The following is a 23,701-nucleotide window of genomic DNA, read 5'->3' as shown; positions in this document are numbered from 1 at the left end:
CACTGGCAAAAGAAACATTTTATTTTTTTAGTATTCGAAAAAAATTTTTTTTTTAAATTTTTATTTTGTCGATAAACAATGTGGTTGATTATTGTGGCCCATTACCAAAACCTCCCTCCCTCCTCCCTCCCACCCAACCATGTCCTTTCTGTTTGCTTGTCGTATCAACTTCAAGGAGTTGTAGTTGTTATATCTTCTTCCCCCCCCCCGTTTTTTTTTTTTTTTGTGTGTGTGTGTGTGTGTGTGTGTGTGAGTGAATTTATTTATTTATTTTTAGCTCCCACCAATAAGTGAGAACATGTGGTATTTCTCTTTCTGTGCCTGACTCGTTTCACTTAATATAATTCTCTCAAGGTCCATCCATGTTGCAAATGGCAGTATTTCATTCATTTTTATAGCTGAGTAGTATTCCATTGTGTAGATATACCACATTTTCCGTATCCACTCATCCGATGATGGACATTTGAGTATTTGAAAATTTTCTGACAACTACTGGAGAGATGTTTCTGCTTATCTGACCCTATTTGGCACTTGCTGGAGGCCTGTGTTTTGGTACATTTAATAAAGAACTGCAGATCAGTTTGCTTATTGTTCACTTCCTAGATATGTTACTTGTTGTTTCTGATTAATATTTCAGGTCTGAAGATGGCTCTAAATTGCTGCCCTCCCTCTTGATATATTTAATCCTTCCACTATTAATTAAGATGACACTATTATAACCATGTGAAGTAAAAGTCTGTAACTAGCTGGAAGCCTTGGCTCTCTATGTCACTTTAAATTGGTACACTACCTATGCTAGTTTCCTCATTTACTTGACATGTGCTCAAGATAAATTTATCTAAGACATTTTGCTTTAATACACCTAAGCAGTGATCTTTCACCTTTAATACCCTTCCAGCTGGTCTTTCTTCCTCCATACTTTTGCTCTTTTTGAAGAACTCCTCCACGATATTTTTAAACTGCAAATCTAATCTTATAATTTCTCTGGCTTAAACTCCTTGCTTTTAAGATAAAATCCAAAATCCTTAACATAGATTAAAAGGCACTGCACAATAAGAATCTCTCTATCTCTCCAGCCGCATTGACATTTCAAGTCAAACTCATGTATCTTCCTATTTCAGGGTCTTTGCACATGACTCTTCAGTGTCTTTCAGGGTCTTTGCACATCTTTGTTCTCTCTGAATTCTTCTGTCTTTTAAGAGCTCAGTTAATGCTTATTCATCTTTAAGATCTGAGCTCAAATGTCACTTCCTCAGGGAAGCTTGTCCTGGCAATCCTCATTAGATTAGTTTCCTCTGATTTACGCTTTTACAGTTTCCTCTGATTTACGCTTTTACAATAGCTCCCAATTCTTCTATTTTTATTACTTAATTTATAATTATACACTTGCATAAATTACATATTAATGGCTAGTTTCTGCCAGCAAACTGGGAATCCATGAAGGCAGGGTCTATATTTTGCTTATCATTGTAACATCAGTCTTTAATTAGCACAATTCTTGATGCAATGTGCATTCAAGGGGATATGATCAATTTAACTGATAGGTTAGATGAATGTCTCTTGACATGCTTTTTTCTTTAATTCCTAAGAAGTGAAGGAAGTAATATCTTGGAAATTAATAATAAATCAAACTTTAAAACACTGAAGAAATATGAGAACAAATTCACCTTCTTGAGAGACAAAGATCTATGAAAAATTAGTTGGCTAAAATCTTGGCTCTTATTTGCTGTGCAAGTCCCTCAACATCTTTAAATCTAAATTTAATTTTACAAATCTTATTTGTAAAACAGAGAATAACATTTGTTTTTCCTACCTCATATAATTATTGTGAGGATCAAAGAAGGCATGAGAAAGAATGATAAACTGTAAAACACAAACAAATGTTATCTAGTATATTTATTACTGAGTAAATGAAGCACGAGAGAGGTATATACATAGGGAAAACTGATAAATTTAAGCATTATACCTTTTTTCATTAAATGAATGTCAATATAGACAAGATAGAAAGTCCAGAATTAAAATCTTTAGAGGTAAACCCAAATCAAGTAACATCTGAGTTTCCTGAGGTTTGCTCCTATGTAACATTTTTGTTTTAGGGAAGAAATAGTCAAAGACAATTTTCTTCTTTTCTTTTTTTGATAAACACTTTCCTAAAGTTAGAGAAACATACTGCAAAACCAAATAAGTCCTATTGGGCTAAAGTTCTGAATAATGATAATAATAATGAGTGATAACAGCTAACATTTATTGAGTTATATATGGTGAATTGTTCTAAGTGCTTTGCACACCCATGCGTGTGTGTGTGTGTGTGTGTGTATACTCATTTAATCCTCCTAATAATTTTATCAGATAGGTACTATCAATATCATCTTCATTTTGCAGATAGGGAAATGAGGCATGAAAAAGTTAGACCAACTTGCCCAACATTACAAACCAAGTTAAATGGCAGGCAGGCATTTAAACTCAGGCAGTCTGGCTCCAGAGTCCACACTAGTCGCTTTTCAATTCACTACTTTAAGCTTTGCTTCCACTCAAGATTTTATTTCTCCACTTCTCCACAAAACACTGCTAAGTTAAATGAAGCAAATGAAGGCTTTATGATTTTAATATCACAGACTAAGATCAATTATACCCTTTTCCTTTTAGAATCTAACTATAAATTCTGATTTTAGAAGATATAGTTTAGGACTGGCCCATGGCTCACTTGGGAGAGTGTGGTGCTAATAACATCAAGGCCACATGTTCAGATCCCTATATAGGGATGGCCGGTTAGCTCACTGGGAGAGCGTGGTGCTGACAACACCAAGTCAAGGGTTAAGATCCCCTTAACGGTCATCTTTAAAAAAAAAAAAGAAAATATAGTTAAAATAAAAATAGTTTGCTTGTATACACTGACCAGGATATGATCTACTCGGTCTCTTTTCTTTCTTCCAAACTTCATCATTTTCTGCCAATCTGTTTTGTGGTTTGGCTCCTTTTTAAGACTGAACAACTTGAGTACTTCAATCGCTATGAAGTTCTGTGGAAATAAGAGGAATGAATGAAACAGAAACAACGATGTTCCTGCGACGTTCCTGACATTTATGTATTGACCATGAGTAAACAGATTTACGCTAAGAATGCAGTATTTATAATAAAAGATCATACAAATTTCTTCCATTTACAATTACTCTTAGCAATTTAAAAGGAAAAGCATTCCATATGCTCAGACTTTATTCATTTATAAGAATTTTTGTTTTTACACAACATATACAAGTGAAATCCATTGATGAATCTGCAAAGAAAAATCACTTTAGAGTTCCTTTTACCAAAGAACCACCATTAGCTAACTTCAAGCTAGCAAAACTACTAAAGAAAGCATAAAGTAAATCTCTGAACTTGAAAAATCTCAAAGAAACTTTGTGAGCAATGCCATGTGAGAAAAGTATAGGGCTTTGTCTGGGATAGTTTATTTGGAAGCACCAAGATTCAAATATGTTAAATCAAAAAGAAATATTAATCAACACTTCAGAATAAGAAACATAAAAATTTTACTGTTAATAATATTTGAACTATCACCCTTAAAAAACTTTATAAAATGTTATATCGATCAAAATTAGTGGGCAACATGTATTGTATGTTATATTGATGCATGCAGTTTGATGATTGTTGGTATATATATTATATTTCAACTTATTTGTTCTTTGTTATTAATAAGATAATTTGTTTTATTACTTTTTATGGTATTTTTTTAAAAAAATAATGTCATTAATGGGGGAAGAAACACATTTATGAATCAGAATCATCTTAGAAGATTTTCACACTACCAACGTGTCCCCCAACTCCACCACACCCTGTCTACAAACAGACACGCGTACACACATTCAAAGATGTATCAACAGTGGAAGGGTGGAAGGAATGGGCTGCACAAGCGTATTTTGAAAAAGCTACTTGCTTTCATCTAAGCCAGGGTGTGCCAAACTTTTACTGTAGAGGGTTAGATTATAAATATGTTGGGCTTTGTGGGCCATATGGTCTTTGTCACAGCTATTCAACCCCACTGTTATAGCAGGAAAGCAGCCATAGATAATATGTAAACAAAGGGGTATGGCTGTGGTGCAATAAAACTTTATCTATAAAAACAGATGATGGGATGGATTTGGCCTGTGGTAACTTCTGTGGGAAGCATACTTTACATTTCATAAATGTCTGTTGGCTGTCTGTCAGCATCAAGTATTTTTAAAGGGTTTCTATGATCAAATAAGTTTGAGAAACACAACTCTAAAGCCTTGCCATTTAGAGTGGTCCTGGAACCAGCAGCATCAGCATACTTGGGAGCTTGTTAGAAATGCAGAATTTCAGGTCCTACCCCAGATCTTCTGAATAAGAACCTCCACTTTAACAAGATCCCAGGTGATTCATATGCATATTAAAGTTTGAGAGCACTGCTCTGGAAATACAACTCTTGCTGAATTAAGGAAACGTGAACAGGCAGAGCAGATTGCCACCAGTGTGAATTTAAAGTTCAGTCTTTGTAGCTTCTGTGCACTTAAATCTATTCAAAGGTTTCTTAGATAACATAATAAATATTTTTACATATCATATTACTATCCTACATATTTCACAACCATATTACCAATTGAAACCTCCAAAACCAAAAAAGGACAGGTAACACCCATGTGTCCAAGGCCAGCAGGTTGAAGACATACATAACATGTTTTCACGTATACTTCTAGAACATTATACCTGTCTCTAAATTCCAAAAAACTCACCTAAAACTCCTATGAGCTGCAATAATTTATCTCTCTGGGTATTTCCTAATTTTTTCTTAAATACTATAAATTGTGCATATATAGAAAATGACTGTTAAATGTCACATTTTTTTTTTGCACAAACTCGAGAACTCAGGGTTCCCTTTCACCCCCATCCCGCCATTGCTCATGGATTCAATGAATCAATAAATATTTACTGAATATTCACTATGGAGAGGCCATGAGACATAAAGGTGAATAATACAGAAGTGTACCTGTTTTTATGACATTTATAGGTCTGCTAAGTGAACAGCAAGTCAAAAAAGGAGATATTTTATAGTTTGCAGTTTACCTTGATTTCATCAAGGTTATCTGGATTTTTCACTCGCCGAAAATAACTAGAGTTGATTCTACATGGCTTCATCCAGACAGGTTGATTCAAGTTGGGATCCTCAGCAAATATTTCCTCAAAAATCTCTTTTGTTAAATCAAAAACCGCCTTGATAGAGAAAAATAAAACAAAATGGCTAAGAATCCAAATTCCAGACAATAGGAGACGAGTTTAAAAATTAAAATTATCCTTCCATGTTACATACCTGTTTGTAGACCCTTTTACTAGTGCTCTCTATATCTAGACCCCTACTGGCACAGCCAAGCAGTTTTGTAGGAATACTGATGCTATGAAGATCACAGCCTAATTCTTTCCATTTCCAAAGTTCTTCTGCTGCATTATGTACAAGAATTTCTACTTCCTCTGCAGTATGTGGGACTGCCAATAATGTTTCACATGGCTTTTGGGGTGTTCTTTTAGATTCTGCCATTAGAGGTACAACTGTTTCTTCTGCCTTATTTTTTTGGATCTTGTGAGAAGAGCTCAAACCAAAGTCTTCATCAAACCAGTCTTGATCATCTAATGTGCTCAGGAATTCCCGGCTGATCTCAAGTTCAGCAAGCCTCTTAGCAAGCTCTTCTTGCCCACTGGCACCAAACACTGGGCTCTCCTATAGAAATGCAAGCATTCAAATAGAGCATAACTTAGTGACCTTGGATCACTTAATAAGTTTTTTTTTAAAGACAAAGTAAATGTATTATTTGTGTTTAATAATTCTCTATAAATAAGCAAAATAAAAACAATATGGTAGCTATTAATGAACAATTTAAGAAAAAATGATCCTGTTCCCACAATTCTGCTTATATAAGCTTTACAACTGAATTTTTATAAAATATTTATTAATTAACATTTTTCTGCTTTTTTATATCATCATTATACTGTTTCTGCAGGATTGTGTTTCTGGGATAAGGAAATAGGATATGAAATTTTTTACCTTTGGTGATTATCGGGCTCGAGTTACTCAAAATCATTACTTTTGCTCAATTGTTCATGGGCAACCTAAACAAGTTGATGGTCTGAGTATATGTCATAGTAGATATATTTCAATTTTACCAGACTCAACATCACAACTAATAATCTCTACAAAGCAACCATGACTAAATAGATATGTGAACAAATAATTTCATAGGCAAAAAAGAACTTGATTGAGAATCACTGGAAAGATCCATGGAATAAACTGTTCAGTGAATCTGGAAGGGTATCTAATCTGTAGACAGTATACAGGGGTTATAAACCCAGCAGTTTAAATGGATGTTTCAGTTCCCATAAACCTGCCAGTGTTTGTGACAACCCTACAGTGACTACTCATGACATAACAGAGGACAATTACACTTCAGACAAAAAATAACTACAAGGCCATTAAAAACTAGTATAGTGATCTTTAAATAAACAACATGTTGGGGGAAAAACCAATCAGAAGCCACAGAATTAAAATGTACTACACAGGCAAGGTAAAGTGACACTTTTTCTAGAGGAAATACTTACAGGTCTGGGACACATATCTGGAGAGGAAATCTCTTCTTTTTCATCTTCTAATTCAGATCTTAAGAAGCAACTTGGAACACTTGGTGATTGTTCCTCAAAATTTTTGGATAGGTCTTGGGGTGATACTTCCTTTTGGTCGTCATCAAGAAGCTCCTGATTGCTAAGCTGGATTTTCTCACTCTTAGCTTTTTTGATTTGTTGCAGTTGATTGACTGTGTCCTTCACAAAGACTTTTAGTAAACTGTCTGTCAATAAGCTGACTGTTTCCAGTTGTTGCTTTGACTTTTTCTCATTTAATGATGACCTCAGCTGGGCTTCCAGTTGGTTTTTCTCTCTTGATAAAAGATCTAGAAGTGGAGTAGAAAGCTTTTCTGAAACTTCAGAATATAGGTTCTGTTCCTTTTCTGTAACTTGCTGTTGCTTCTTCAATTCTTCAGAAAAAGTATTATCTAAAGTATCATCTTCTTGACGGATGGAAATCTTACCTGTGGCACCAGAAACAAGGTCTTTGCTTTCCTTTGAAGAAATCAGTGAATCCACTGAAGATTGCTGGTGAACATGGGCTTCAACTACCCCAGACATGTCCTGTGTATTGTCTGTTTCTATTTTAAGGCTTCTATCTCTATCAACTGAGGCTTCTATATCATGCATACTAGGTAGAGATTTCTCACAAAAATATTCAATTGTATTTTCTCTATTTTTTGGACTCTCTGTATCTTTTTGCTCTTGATTACAGTATTGATATTTTTCATCTAAATAAGAATCTTCATCCTCATTTATGTCTACAAAGTCATCAAAGTGTTCTGGAATGTGAGATATTTTTTGAGGGGGAGCAAAAATACCATGTTTCTCTTTGCATACAAAATATACAATGCCATCATATGTTCCATTATTATTTCCTTCAGGTTTATCCAACTCTACTCCAGCCCAAAATCCTTTAGCAAAGCTAGTCTCACCTTTGAATTGAAGAGTTCCTGGCTGAACATTGCCAATCAACACCCTATCACCGATGTGAAAATCAAGTAACTCATCTGCAACAGAAATGGAAGCCAAGGAAGGGGATTCGGTATCTCGCTGTTCATGCTCCACATCACTGCGCTCCTTACTTTTCATAAGCTCAGTAGGGGACTTGAGTTCTAACAGCCTTTCAGAGTGGACATTGCTACTAATGGAAAAGCTTTTCTCACTTAGGCACTCGCTGATTTCATCATCACTACCAAAGCTAGTGGCTCTACTTGGAGAGCTCCTCTTTGGCTGTGACTTATTTCTGCAAGACTGAGCGTCTTTCCTGAGTGAAAGCAAAGATGACACTTCCAAGTCATCTCTGTACAATTCAGCTGAAATTTCTTTCTTGAATGAAGACACTTCAAAATCTTCAGAGTATGCTATCTCTTTAGGAGCAAAAGGAGATTCTGACAAAGACAAGTCCCTTTCCTTTTTGTTCTTTTGTTCATAAATGTCTTTTGTTGACTGGATGTTTGCACTATGATCCATATCTTGATCTGACTGTCTCTCTTTCAATATTTCCTCTTTTTTACGAAGATTTTCTATGGCTAATCTACCTAAGTCTTTTTGAACATTTACAGAATCGAAAGGAAGATCTTTCTTTGAAAGAATTTCAGATGAATCTCCCTGTTCTAAGTCTAGTTTCAGTAGGACATCAGATTTCCCAGATTGTTTAGAATAGACATCTTCAATTTCACTCTCCTCCAATTTTGCATATTCTATTTCTTGTATTTCTGATTTTTGACTAGATTCAACCTTGGCATCTGACACATCAAGAATTCTATTAGGGGTATTTAATTCTTCGAGAAGAGGTAACGAAGGTACACTTTCTAGAGAATCTCCAGACTCTTCCCTTGTTTTCCTTGATGATTTGAGAATTGGAGATGGGGTCTGAAAATGTTCTTCTGCTCGACTGTCCAATTCAATCATTCTCTTTGCATATGCAGATAAAGAACTTTCTGATACTGATCTCTCAGAACCTGACAATGAAGCATCTTAAAGAAAAAAAAAAATCATCACATCAAAATTATTTAATCATAAAAGCCAAATATTAGTGAAGAAAAACTCTGGTCAATAAATATGACCTGTTTTGGTTACACATAGGTAAGTTTATCTTTTAAGAGAATATACCAACAATAAATAGAACATAAGACTCCTGAACATTTTTAAGTTTGTAATAATTTAAGTATTGTCTTAACTCATAAACTGAAGAAAAATGGATCTAAGCTCATGCAACCATTGCTTTGCATGATCATTCCCAAATCTTACAAAAACATTATTGCATATTGGACACTACATTCTTCAAACAGGAAACTAATGATGAAGGGACAAATATACTTCTATACATACTTCTAAAAGGATGAGTTTTCCTGGGGACTTCAACTTAGCTTTTGAATGGGAAAAAAAAAAAAAAAGAAAAAAACAGGTCAACTAATTCTGCAAATATAGCAATTTAAGAGCTAAATTTGCAAAATAAAAAGAAAGAAAGTATGTAACGAGCTAACAAACCAAATCTCTACTTTGTCATTGATGCGAGGCAGGCTTTTTAATACCCTCAGTTTTGTTTATTTCCTCACTGAATTACATTTTATTTTCAATAATTCTTATCTTTCTTTTAATTACACTGAAAAAATGTACATAACCATTTACGCTGAGAAATGTTATAGGCTGAAAATATACATAATCAGATATGAAATCTGATTAAGGGGGAATTTACAGATGCTGATGATACATTCAACCATTTAATCTTCATGCCTTGGATTTTATTATAAGTTTGGGACAAAAAGACTGATTCACAAAACTTATGCATAAAAAATAGATCACTTTAAAATATAAAAGTAATTTAAAATGTTAATCATCTATCTTAAAAACTCACTTTTTAATGAAAAGCTGGAGAGGTAGAATTTTGTAGGCTTTTGCAGAAATCCTTATACTATGTAGATATAAATAATTTTTTTCTAGTTACATACCAACATGTTCAGCAATGGACTCCAAGGATCCTCTGGAACGTTCAGACTCTGTTAGTGATTTCCAATTCTTTGCTGTTTCAGATCTGAAGTGGAAAAAATTAATGACCAGAAATAAATATATTGCTGATACTATAATGACTGGTAACAAAAAGGAGACATTCTTAGACAGCTACTTTTCTCTTCTCCACAAGCAGTATTTCAACCTTTGCCACTTTCATCAAGCATATTTATGGCCCTAATCACTCTCAGTAGATTATCTTATCTCTTTTAATGAGAAAAACAGAGGCCATCAGGCATGAACTTTCTTACCTTCAACATTTCTACCTATAAATTTATCAATATTCCCAGCCATCCTGTCTACAGAAAGGAAAAGGTGTGTCTCGCACTTGCTCAATGCTAATTGCTCAAACCTCTTTCTGCCCCAGATGCCATACATTTCCACAGCCTCACAGACAGTATTCCTTCATTACCCATTCTCTCTCCTACAGTCTTTAGCCTTCCCTCTAGAGACTTTTTCCCCTTAGTTTATAAGTTTCCCTCAAGCCTAAAAAAACCCTTTTTTTCTCAATTGTTTATTCTTCCACCCCATGCTATTTGTCTTCCCTTATTCTTTATAGTTAACAGGAAAGGCTACACCCACTATCTTCATTTTCTGGACTCCTCTTCATTTGTTAAGCCATCGTATTTGGCTCCTATTTCCTACCTCTTTATAATGCGCTTAAATGCTGCTATTTTATATTTAGTACTTGGCTCCCTTTTATCCTTTCTGAATACATACTTTCTCTGGGCGACAGTGCCATATTTATGGCTTCAACCACTATTTATATACTGATCGTCCCCACATTTCACTGAGATGAACTACAGGCATCTCAAAATTAACATCTGAAAACAAAATCAGAATCTGCCCACAAAAAAACACCTGCTTTTCCATTTAGGTTAATGGAATTTTGATCTAATCAACTACCTAAGAGAAAGCGGGCAGTCATCCGAGATCTCCCCTGCTTCCCCATCTAGAACTTTAATTAGTCAAGTCTACTTCTTAAATATTCCTAAAGTATATCTTCTATTTTCTATTCTTATTACCGCTGCTTATTTGAAGCCTGGCTTAGCCTACTCTTCTTCCTGCTTCTAAGCTTACTTACTCCTTTCTATCTTTTCTCTGTAAAAACAAATCTGACTGGGTCAATCTGGTAGCTTAAGAAAACTGTGATGTCATTTGATAATATATTATGTAGAAATTAAAATAAAATTTACAGTTCATAATGTAATGGGAAAATGTATATGTAACAAAATTACATACAAAATCTAAGCATAAAAAATCTTGGAAGGAAATATATCTAATTATTAATGCTTGCTATTTTGTAACAGTTGGGTATAATATGATTTAAACTTTCTTCTTTTTACTGCTCCTGTAAATACGGTAGTGAATTATAATAACAACAGTGAAAGCAGCTAATAAATGATGCTTACTGTGTGCTAGGTGCTTGCTGTTCTAAATCTTTCAACCCTCATAACAAATGTGTTAATCAGGTATTATTATTATCCCTGTTTAATAGGGATATAAATCCCTGTTTCTTAATAGATTTATATCCCTATTAAAAAACTGAAGCCCAGAGAGGTATTAAATAACTTGCCCAAAGTTACACAACTAGCTGGTACTGGAGCCAGGATTCAAACTCAGGTAATGCTAAATTAATTGTAAGAAGCCTATGTTACTTTTGTAACAAACAAAAATCCCAAAATATTTTAAAACCTTCAAAGCCTCCACATCTGCTGAAAGATAAAATACAAACTATTAAGAATAAACGAGTACAACCACACTAACATAAGATGTTAATAATAAGAGAAACGGTGTGTGTGGGAACTATCTGTAATTTCTGCTCAACTTCTCTAAAAGTGCTACAAAAATACAGTCTATCACTTAGAAAAAAATCTTTTTATTAATCTAAAAATATAAAAACAAAACAAGAATAAGTGAGTATAAGGTTTCCACAATATGGCTTTTATTTATTTTTCCGGTCTCTTCTGCTAACTCCAGCAAATCCTATTACGTTCAGCTTCTATGATGTACCAATCTCTTTTTTGCTTTTGGTCATTTACGAATGCCCTTTTCTCTGAAATGCCCTTTATTTCTCAGTTGCACTGACCTGCCTAACCCTTACTCGTTCTTCAAAGTTTAGTTTAAGTATTACAACCTGACTTTTTAACTTACTATATTATATATTTCAGTGTTGCTACTTAATATCTTCTGTATTTGCCTTCTGGCTGCATAATATTCTATTACCTGAATAAAACCATAATTTACTAACCTATTCACCCATTTTTAGACATAAAAATTGCTTCTAGCGTTTTATAAATATAAAGGATGTTATGATACATTACATATTCATGCAAGTAGAGATTTTTGGTACTCCATATTTTCTCAAGGTAGATTTCCAGAAGCAGGATTACTGGGCCAAAGGCTGCAGATTGTTTTTGAGTTCTGAAATACTGCCAAATTATTTTTCAAGGTTTACACTAACTTATGATGCTACTACTTGCAATGTCGGAGAGTACTATTTTCATTGCATCCACCAGACTAAAAGATTAAAATATATCTTAAAAACTGTACATTATTATAAATTTAATTTGTATTTGTCATGCATAACACGTTTACTTTAGTGAAACTAAAAATATAAAACAGTCTATTTACTTCTACAATTTCACAGTTACTTAAAAGATAACTTCAATTAAAAATCTTTCCTTGCTCTTTTCTCAAAGAAGGCAGAATATAGATAAGTTATCAAAAATGTCTACCTGTGCAGTGGAAGGGACTTGATCTTGGGTTTTTCAGAAGCTGAGGAGAGTGTTTTAATTTGAGGCTTAGCTGTTGGTGATGTTTCCAAATCTCGGCTAAGCTCGGCTTCAGTTTTCTTAATGAATTCATCATATGACTAAGTTTAGAAAAATCAAAGGAGTCACTAGGCAGAATTTTTAAAAACTATTTTAAATTATAAAATAATAAAATTTATGGTAAAATATTCAAACAGTAAAGAATATATAAAATATAATAATTGCCCTCCCTGCCCCCAGTACCATTCCCCAGAGCTCTATCAACAGTTACTTGTATGTCCTTCTCAAATAGTCTACATATAAGGAAGATATATAATTATAATCCTAATATCAATTAAGAAATGACAGTTTCAATGTACAGAAGTTCAACACTTATGAAGCAATAATTCATGTCCTGCCACACTAAAAATATTTCTTTAGCTGACTATATTATTATTCTCTAAGGAATATAATATTAATTTCATGGTATTTTTAATACCATTCTGCTTTGAGTTTCAATGGCAATAAACATCTTAAGGGATAATAAATATTTAGGGATACAAATCATGAAAAGGAAAGGGTGCAGTTAGGATTATGATAGTTCAGAACCACAAAAAATGTTTCTTGGTTATTATCCATTCTGTAAACTAAATTTCACTAATTCATGATTATAACTTATATGAAATAGAAGGGGAGCCCTCCATCTATTATATCTCACCTTAGTTTTCTGGGTTAAAATTCCTACTTTTACAACTTTCACTATTTGACACTAGAGCTGTTTTGTTCAACACTATATATTCAGTACCTATTCATAATGTTTGGCCCAAAATAGGCTGTCAATAAAAATTTACAGAATGAATGAATGGATGGATGCATGCTTGTCAACTGCTATATATCTTTAAAATCTAGGCTAAAATCCCTACTTTTATAACTCTCATCATCCATGTTATCTTCATTTGAATTCTCAATGTTTTGATAAAGTAACTCTTCTTGTTAAACATACAATACAGCTAGATGATCTACCTAGTTAGGTATGTATGAGGACTATGACTACTCAGATCTGAAAGCTTTAATTATATGACTGTAGTCCATTTATTTAATCTGTGATCAAATAAATTCCCATAGATTTTTTATATGAACTGCTATATATATTTCTCTATCATATACTGTAACTTAAAAACTTAAATACAGAATTTTTGTCTCTATTTAAGCCATTTAACAAAATGTTGAATGAGAAGGATCCTATAGCACTTCTCTAGAGATCCTTCTGTCTGATACAGCTGTTAATAAACATTCTTGAGGAATGTTATTCACTCTAATAGTACTTTATTTCCAATACTACTCTACTTTAATGGCTCCTCATTACTTGACCTAAGAGTCCAAACTCATCAGTCTAATTTCTAAGGTCCTGAATATAATATTTATTTTAAAATTTTGTTTCCTACTACTTTCCAACATAAACTCCCCAGTATGGTCACTGTAAATCACTTTTTCTACTTCTAAGCATCTGCACAAGTTACAATCCTTGTTCCGTGTCTCTGTCGTGTACCTGTATAAATGTTTATTTTCTCCAGATCTGTTAACAGGCCTATTTCCTGTGTGGAAGACAATATAATGGTAAGGGCACAGAATTTGGAATTAGAGCTAAATTAAAATCCTAGTGCTACTACTTATGAACTATGTATCCTCGGGTAAATCATTAATCTCACTGAAACTCAGTTTCCTTATCTGTAAGACAGGGATAATAATAGCCACACCTTGTTGCTGTGAGGATTAAATGAAAAATATGTGCAATTAGCTGAGTTCCTGGCACATAAACAGGCATCTGAATATCTGATGATTAACAACTCTAGGAGGAACATGTGTTTGGTGTTAAACAACAAGGACCAACAGGTGGAAATTTTGGCTAAAAACAATTAAAAGCTTTCTAACACTTAGAGCACCTAAATTAGAGTCTAACAATAAAACCAACTGTGTTGAAAATTTGAAATTTCCTGTTACTGGAAGTGTTCACGTAGAAGCTAAATAATCTTCTCTGGTGATGACATTTGAAAGAAGGGATTCTTGTGATGAGCAGGAGATTCAGACCAATTCCATGATGAACGAGCCATTTTAGGAACACTAGGCTGGCAGAATGTGCGTAATATAGAGGAAGCCAGAGGCAGGGACGTCAAAGAGACTTTGCAGACCATAGAGGCAACAGGTCGGTCATAAGGATCCCAACTAGCTTGATGGCAGTAGAAATGGAAATGGACAAGCAAGGAACTCTTTTATAAAAGAAGAATCAATAGAAACTGGTGACTGAATGGATAGGAGAAAACAGAATAAGGAAGATTTCAAAATCAGGTTTCTAGCCTGGTACAGAATCAGGAAGGCTGCTAGAGTTTGAGAGAAAAGTCAAAGTTATAATTTAGGGATCATCCAAATAGTACAGAGTTGTACTAATAAGTTGTGCGGCATGAAACAACAACAACAAAAAGGAAAGAAAAAAAACAAAGCAAAACAATTCCAACAGCTAGAATTATTGATTTATCTAATGGTTCTTTGATTAAAAGGGCATGGATACCAATCTTTCATAGGCCTAATCTTTCTTATTTAGGAAAATGTTTTTATTTTAATACTTATTATTTTAATATTTAATGTTTTAAGCAAGAGTTTGCTTACATACCCTCAGATTTTCAAAGTTGGGATAAAATGTGGCACCAAACTAATATTAAAAAATCCTAACCCATTACTTTATTAACAACATTAAAACATTTTAGGCTTCACATATACATTAGCCTTAATGTTAAACCCCTTTCTTTCTATGTCTAACCTCTAACTGTTTAATCAGACTGGCTTCTTGGGCTTTCAGTCTTTCCTTTTGCCTTTTTTTCTGTTCCTTCTTTAACTGGTCCACAACTGATTTCCTTTTCCGCAGTTCATCCTTCAGAGCTCTGATCCTACCTTCAATGTCACTCTGGTCAGATGTAGTTTCTGAAAGAGATACAAAACTTTTTACTTAGTTTTAATTTAAGAATAAGGTTAACTCAATAACTACTAATAAAAAGCTGTAATGCAATACTCCATTTAAATAAACAATCTAGGGCTGGCCCGTGGCTCACTTGGGAGAGTGTGGTGCTGATAACACCAAGGCCATGGGTTCGGATCCCTATATAGGGATGGCTTGGTTAGCTCACTTGGCAGAGCGTGGTACTGACAACACCACACAAGTCAAGGGTTAAGATCCCCTTACCGGTCATCTTCTAAAAAAATAAAATAAAATAAAAAATAAATAAATAATCTAATATTTAAAATTAAGAAATTTGAGCTTCTAAAAATATTTATTAGTGAAATGCATTCCTCTTCCTATAATCCCTCTGTATATTTTTTCTTGGTTCCACCTATGTTTTCTTTTTTTTTTTTCTTTTCCTGTGGCTGGCTGGTACAGGGATTGAACCCTGGACCTTGGTGTTATCAGCACCATGCTCTAACCAACTGAGCTAACCAGCCAGCCCTTAGTATCTTAATACCACACACAAAAAAGAGAGAAATTATAAAGAAATATACTCTGCTGTAACCTCTATTTGAAAGCTCTTAAAATATTTAAAATAACTGAAATGAAGATAGTTAAATCTAATTTTCTCCCCGAAAGTTCATACACACACGAGATGTCCAGTCACAGCAACATCATGAAAAAACATTTCATTATACAAGCGACATACACATGCTATGAAAACAAAGAGGTACCATTTAAAGATACTGCTTACTTCACTACACATGGAAATTACATAGTATAAAATGAGTTTCTCACACCTCCTCCTGAACTACACAATAGTGTCAGTTCCATGCACTAATGTTGAGTGAGACATTTAGCAGCCTTGCAACAGAAAAACTATTATATACAAATTTGAAGACTCAGATGTGCACATTACATCATAAAACCAGGTTTTTAACAGATACTTCAAATTAAATTGCAGAAGAACTAGTTATGGAATTTATTTAAATGCAGAAAGATTATAGTCTTTTTTTGTAGGGTGATCCAAATATCTGGATTAGAAAATATGAAATTTGAGTTCCTGTCACTTCTATGATGCTTACTTAAGGTATACTGAGAAAATTATACTTGTCTTATACCAGCACCAGTATTGGCACCATACAGAGGCCTTTGCAAGGGCAAAGCTCACTATTTATTGATCAACACTCTTATAAAACAAAGTAATTACAAAGGCCATTTTTCAACTCTGGATCTACTACTTAGGTATTTGACCCTGACCAATTTCTAAAGCTGGTGAGAAGATTAAATAAGATAATGGCACAGTGCCTGGAATGTTAGTTATAAAAGCTCAAAAAAAGTATCCATAAATGAACAGATAAAGAATATGCAGTATAAATACACAATGAAATACTATTCAGCCTTTAAAAAGAAGGAAATCCTGTTATTTGAGACAACATGGATAAACCTGGAGGACCAATTATGTTGAGTGAAATAAGCCAGGCAAAGAAAGACAAATACCGCATGATCTCACTTCTGTGTGGAATCTAAAAAAAGTTGAACTCATAGAAGTGAAGAGTGGAATGGTGGTTACCAGGGGCTAGGGGTGGGGGAGGAGAGGAGTTGGGGAAATGTTTACAGGATACAAAATTTCAGCTAGATAGGAGGAATAAATTCAAGCGATCTACGAGGGTATCGTATTGTACAACATGGTGACTATAGTTAATAACAATGTACTGTATTCTTGAAAAATGCTAAGAAAGTAGATTTTAAGTGTCCTCAGCACAAACAGTGATAAGTAGGTGAGGTAACCCATGTTAATTAGCTTGATTCAGCCATTCTACAATGTATACATTTTTCAAAACATCATGTTGTATGTGAGCGATAAATATACACAATTTTTATTTGTCAATTACAAAATAAAATAATGTTTTAAAATAATTTTTAAATGGTGGTAGTAAAAACACAAAATAAATATTTTTATGTAGCCATATTTTAGGTAGTGTATTTTTTGGCTTAAAACTAAAAAAAAAAAAGCAGTGATGAGGTGAGAGCAAGTATCTCCCTTATGCTTTCTTTTAATTTCTGAAGAAAATAATCAATTGGTTTCAGGGTTAAAAAGTTCTGAACCCTTAGTGATGGCTTCATACTAATACAATTGATGATTCTAGTACAATGACTGGGAGTAAGACTGCAGCCTAAGCTAAAAATTATAATCTCTCTAAAATAAAGTATAAACTCATAATTTTGGATCTTCTAAAACTGTGTATTCTTTAGGCTGTTAAGATTTATGTGCTCCCAAAACTTGAGAAGCTACTCTGGTAAGATTTTGTAGAAGTCCAGTACACTCCCACACACTTAGTTTCAACTTTGCCCCAAATTGATTATTTTAAATTAATATTTTTAAAATGTGTATGCTACCAGTGATTTTTTAAGAAAAAAAATCTTTACCATCTATGGTTGTAAAGATTTAATAGCTGTTGATGAAAAACTTGGAGTTTCTAGATTAAAGACATTGAAAAATGTTTATATTTTTAAGTACAGTTGACCCTTGAACAACATAGGTTTGAACTGCGTGGGTCCACTTATGCACAGATTATTTTAAATAAATACTATAAATGCATTTTTCCTTCCTATGATTTTCTTAATAACATTTTCTTTTCTCTAGCTTACTTTACTGTAAGAAAACAGTATATAATGCATATACAAAATATGTGTTAATCAACTGTTTATGTTATTGTAAGACTTCTGGTCAACAATAAGCAATTAGAAGTTAAGTCAAAAGTTATACTTTTGTTTGAGTCAAAAGTTTTACTCAGATTTTTGACTATACGGGGCCAAGTGCCTCTAATCCCCTACATTGTTCAAGGGTCAACTGTACTAGAGAAACCAAAGGTGAACAAATTAAAGGCAATTGGAGGCTAAATAAAAGCCTATAAGAGTAAATGGGGATACACTATAAATCTGCCTACATGTAGCATTACCGCATGGTATTTATCATCAGTAATACCTCAGAATCTCTGAAAAAAAATTTTCACCCAGCAACTCTTTAGATGAATATATTGTTTCTATGGAATTCTCTCCTACATGGTTTTTTGGGAGGTGAGGGAGATGGGAAGTGGGAGGCAAATGATACTTTATTTTCTTGGAATATATCAAGACAAAACCACCTGATGAACAGAATAACTTGATTGAAAATACTAAGTTTCTGATTATTTGACACATTCTGATTGTATTAACTTGGTTGATAACAAACTACCCATCACTTAAGGTAACCTCACTACATTAAAATTTACCACTTCCACAAATACTATATATAATGATGTCATCATGAATAGGCAGATTCCATTTACAGTTCAGAAATCTCAGAGCTATTTTTTTAAAAACTATTTATTCTTACTTGAACAACTTTTACCAACAAAACATATCTTAAAATATTATCATTAATCCTTGGCATGTAACTCAAGCAAGGACGGTTAAAAACATTATTCCATTGCTATGTTTTACGGATAGAAAAACATAGTCCAGTATGGGAAAGAAACTTGAAAGTTACAAGTAACAGGTCCAAGATAAGAACCCATGTTTCCAAGTATCAAGTTTATGTCTACTGACATGTCACTCCACTAACAGTAACTTTTCACGAGAGTACACAGCAAATCTATAAAAATACCAACAACTTCCCATAGGATAAATATGAAAGACAACAGTCTTTGACTGTCTTGACCCAATAATTCGAAGAATCTATTACCTATTGAAGTATTCCCCAAGAATTTAAAAATCTTATATATACTCACATCATATGTGTATATAAAGATGTTCATTACAGCATTATTTGCAATTGTGAAAAATTTGAGAATGACCATCGCTACGAAAACAGTTAAATAAATTATAGTACATCTACCCTTTGAAATATTATCCAGTTACTCAAAGAATAAAGATCTGTGAATATGCATGTGAAAAATTATCATGATTTACTTTGTCTGAAACATGGAAAACAAAGGAGTATAGTACAGGATCAAAGACCAGAAAAAGAATAACACTTTTCACTTTTCTACATACACTTTCCTTGTCTATTTTCTAAAATGAAACTAAAAATGAATTCAAAAGGCAATATATTCAATATGCCTACTCAATATGGTGATGGAGTTTGGATGTGTTGTCCTCTCCAAAACTCATGTGGAAATTTGATCTCCAATGTGGCAGTGTTGGAAACTGATTGAGTCATGGGGGCAGATCCCTCATGAATGGATTAATGCTCTCCCTGGGGGAGGGGGGATTAATGAGTGAGTTCTCGATCTATTAGTTCCCTTGAGAGCTCATTGTTTAAAAAGACCCTGGCACCTTCTCTCTCTCTCTTGCTTCGTGTCGCCATGTGATCTGCTTGTATCCACTGGCCACTTGCCACTTTCCACCATGAGTAGAAGCAGTCTGAGGCCCATGCCAGATGCAGCTGTCCCAGAATCGTAAGCCAAATAAACCTCTTTTCCTTATAAATTACCCAGTCTGAGGTATTGCTGTTATAGCAACACAAAACGGACTAAAACATATAGCAATATTCATTATGATATTAATCCTCCTTATAATCCTACATACATTGAGCACTGTCTGTCTAGACATGCTTCCCAAGGTCAACAAACTCCTTGAATCCTTTTAGAGTAGAGACTGTTCATTCTTTCATAATCTATATACTATAGAGATCTGTGGTAGAATGGAAGTTATGGGAAAATAGACAAGGCTCCCCACTGCCATTTGCAGTCTATTACTCTCTCTTCTTTTTCTCTTTTGAAACTTTTGCCATCCTGCTCTAACACCTTCTATCTCTCCTCATGGTTATCCTTAGTTCATTCAAGAAAGATTTAACAAATATCTAACACATGCAATGCAAAGTACCTGCTAGGTCTGGGTGCTATAATTATTAAAGAAATATAGACCCTACTCTCCAGGAGTTTATACTCTGGTAGGGAAGACCTGCTGGGCAAAATCTGGTTACAATTTGTGCTGTCTGGCATGACAAGTTGAAGTACAGAGTGCTATGGAAACACAGACAGTGCCCAACACATAGAAAAAAAATTCAAAGAGAGTTCTAGTCAAGATGGCGGAATAGACGGTTCCCAGCGTCACTCTCTCCCACAAATCAACCAATTTACAACTATAAAAATGTAACATCAGCCAAGCTGGGGCCACTGGAGTTCAGGGGAAGAGGAGGAGAGATTTATGCAGTTCATGAAGGCGGGAGAAAATACAATGAGAGAAAGAAAAAGCTGCTCTGAGCGTTTTGGACCACGGCTGCTTTAAGGCTCGAGCTGATGAGTGAGCACATGGAGCAGGAGCCAGCAGAAGCCACAGCTGTGCCCTTCAGATGGAATTACTTGGAGGCAGCAGGAGAGAAGGAATTACTTGGTGGCCCCCAGGACAGCAAGACCACTAATAGGGTTCCTGGGGACCCACGCAGCAGTGAGGAGCCAGAACAACTGAATAAAGGGAGCCACTCAGAGGCTGGTGAGTCATTATAAGGGACCAGCCCAGGGCCCATCCCATGGGAAGTGTTTGGAGCATGGGCGGTGGGGAGATGGGAACACCGGGAGAACACTGGGACACAGCAAAGACAGATGACCTGTGGTCAATCAGCACAGGACCACTCAGAGGAGAATGGTCAGGAATGCAGAATTGCATGGGGTGCAGTTTGATGAAAAAAACTCAGGCCCAGATCAGAGATTCTATGGAACACAGATCCACCGGGTCTCTGGAGAGCCGGAAGTTCAACCATTAAACCCTGAGCTGCACAAAAAGACTTGCTTAGGGAAACAGCAGCAAAGCAGCAACTTAAACAACCACACACTCAAGTACTGGTTCCCACAGGAAGTTTCCCCATGTTAGAAGCAAAGGACAAAAAATGAGTTCTGGCCCAGCCGCACCACCAGCACCTTGGGGCCTGCCTGGGAACAGGAGCCTTGGATCCAGGGACCGGACCGCACTCCCACTTTTAGGCAAACTGTGCCAGCGCCTTGGGGCCAGCCTGGGGACCCAAGGCACAGAGAAGGGGACTGGACCCCCCTCCCACAACCAGGCACACCTAGCCAGCACCTTGGAGCCCGCCTGGGGACCCAAGGCATGGAGAAGGGAACTGGACCTCTCTCCCACATCAGGCATACCAAGCCAGTGCCTCGTGGCCTGCCCAGTGACCTGAGGCATGGAGAAGGGAACCAGATCTCTCTCCCACAACCCGGCACACTGTGCCAGCACCTCGGGGCCCGCCCAGGGACCCGGGGCATGGAAAAGGGGACTGGACTGCCCTCCCACAACCAGGCATACCACACCAGTGCCTCAGGGCCCGCCCAGGGACCCGGGGCATGGAAAAGGGGACTGGACTGCCCTCCCACAACCAGGCACACCACACCAGTGCCTCAGGGCCCACCCAGGGACCTGGGGCATGGAGAAAGGGACTGGACCCTCCTCCCACAAACAGGCATGCCATGCCAGTGCCTCGGAGTTCGCCCAGGGACCTGGGGACTGGATCCCCCCTCCCTCAACCAGGCACACAGAGCCAGCTCCTTGGGTCTCGCCTGGTGTCCCGAGGCATGGAGAAAGGGACTGGACACACCTCCCACAATCAGGCACATGGCACCAGTGCTTTGGGGCCTGCCCAGGACCAGAGGCATGGAGAAAGGGACCAGATACACCCCACAATCAGGCATACCGCCAGTGCCAAGGAGCATACCAAAATCAGCACCTCCAAGTGGGTGGCCCACTGCAGCCTCTACAATAACCATAGCTGCAGCGAAAGCGACTAGACACCACAACCACCACGCAGATGGTCCGCCAACCACTGGAGTGCATTCACACAAGAAGAGTCACCAGCAGAGACAAAGAAAAGAAGAGGATGTGTCTTTCCACAAAGCCCATTTCAGAGTGACAGAAGAAGCATCTGCTCTGTGATAATACTGGTGGACCTGATCACATCTCTCAGCAGTGGACAGATCATCTAGGCAACAAATTAACAGAGTAACCATTATTCTTTCAGAAGGAGAGAAGAAATCTAGGGTAATTAGAGGGGGTAGGGGGAGGGAATGGGGGAAGAGGAGAGATTGGACAAGGGGCATAAAGAATAATTACGATTTGTAACAATATATATGCTAGTAATATTGATTTGATCAACATGTCTCAATGTTCAACCCCCAAAATAAGTATAATCGATTTTGATTCAATAAATAAATTTTAAAAAATTAAATTTAGAATGACTAAAAAAAGAAAAAAAATTCAACAAATGTTTCATGTATTAATGGCTGTCCATTAACACATGAGAACAGCTTGTCATGTTTTGTGAAATCAGGGATATAATTATCAATGAAAAGCAAAGACGTATGCGATTTAATCTCAGCAAGAAAAAAGCCTTTACAAATGCAACAAAGTATTACAGCGTACTAGCATATGGTTAGACAAAGCTTATTAAAGAGGAATTTAAATATAGTACAAAGAAAACACACTCCTCATTATTAGTCTTACCTGACTGTGTCATAGATAATGACTCATCTGACCAACTATAATAGCGTTGATGGGACCTGATTGGCAGACGACATCGTCCTCCAGTCCTATGACTTCCTTTGCTAGATTCCTGCTTTGACACAGATGTGCAGCTTTTGGCAGGTGACTATTCAAACAGAAAACCAAATGGGAACTGTTTTGTGATACAGTTGTAAAATTCCATTTAAAATTTGAGATACTAGCCAATTAAAGATAACATTTACAAAGAGTTTAAATACTCTATGACATAAAAAGTGAAAACATTCACAAATTATATAAAAGACCTCAATTTTTTAAAAAAACAGAAAAAAGTAATAAAAGCATGCTTTTAAAAAGGTTTACGATATAATAGGATTGACTACTGTGTCAGTGATATTTATCCCCCTTATTCTTTTAATTTTAAGAATACTAAATATGTACTAATTTTATTGGAGGACGGAAGGGAGGGAGAGAGAGAGGAAAGCAAGAAGAAATTAGAGCATAAGAAGACTGCCCACAAGAGATAATTACAAAAGAAAAAATTTCTACCCTGACATCAAATGGAAGTGAGAATGTCTGATATGATTCCTAGCTATAATCACTTCCTATCCCTGTGACTTTGGGCACGTTTCCTATCTTGATAACCTTCAGAGTGGGGATTAGAAGAGTAAGCTACTTTAGGATTGTTGTAAGGACAAAATGAGATAATCCATGTAAGGCATTTAGCTACTACCTGGCACTTGGAAAGTAAGCACTCAATAAATATTAACTTTTACTATAAAAACCACTCTGAGACACAGTAATTTTCTTGATATATTTTCTTCTGAGAAAAAAA

At 35.6% G+C, this 23,701-nt stretch overlaps 1 protein-coding gene and 1 non-coding gene across 2 annotated transcripts in view; both read right to left on the bottom strand.

Moving 5' to 3' along the window:
- The window catches only part of CEP350 (centrosomal protein 350), a 165,457-nt gene that overhangs the window by 16,803 nt on the left and 124,953 nt on the right, over positions 1-23,701 (bottom strand). The window contains exons 30-37 of the mRNA XM_063103904.1: positions 22,870-23,014; positions 15,208-15,368; positions 12,378-12,514; positions 9,582-9,664; positions 6,607-8,606; positions 5,327-5,731; positions 5,083-5,229; positions 2,897-3,019 (exon numbers count right to left, since the gene is read on the bottom strand). Of these exons, the coding sequence (XP_062959974.1) occupies positions 2,897-3,019; positions 5,083-5,229; positions 5,327-5,731; positions 6,607-8,606; positions 9,582-9,664; positions 12,378-12,514; positions 15,208-15,368; positions 22,870-23,014 (3,201 nt within the window). The remainder of the gene's footprint in view (positions 1-2,896; positions 3,020-5,082; positions 5,230-5,326; positions 5,732-6,606; positions 8,607-9,581; positions 9,665-12,377; positions 12,515-15,207; positions 15,369-22,869; positions 23,015-23,701) is intronic.
- Positions 15,811-15,884, bottom strand: TRNAI-GAU (transfer RNA isoleucine (anticodon GAU)). Its single transcript has one exon. It is a non-coding gene; the product is annotated as a tRNA-Ile (tRNA).

This window comes from Cynocephalus volans, chromosome 8, assembly GCF_027409185.1.
Source record: "Cynocephalus volans isolate mCynVol1 chromosome 8, mCynVol1.pri, whole genome shotgun sequence".
Taxonomy (NCBI): Eukaryota; Metazoa; Chordata; class Mammalia; order Dermoptera; family Cynocephalidae; genus Cynocephalus; species Cynocephalus volans.
The sequence above is the reverse complement of the archived record's forward strand: the minus strand, read 5'-3'. Positions and strand labels throughout refer to the sequence as shown.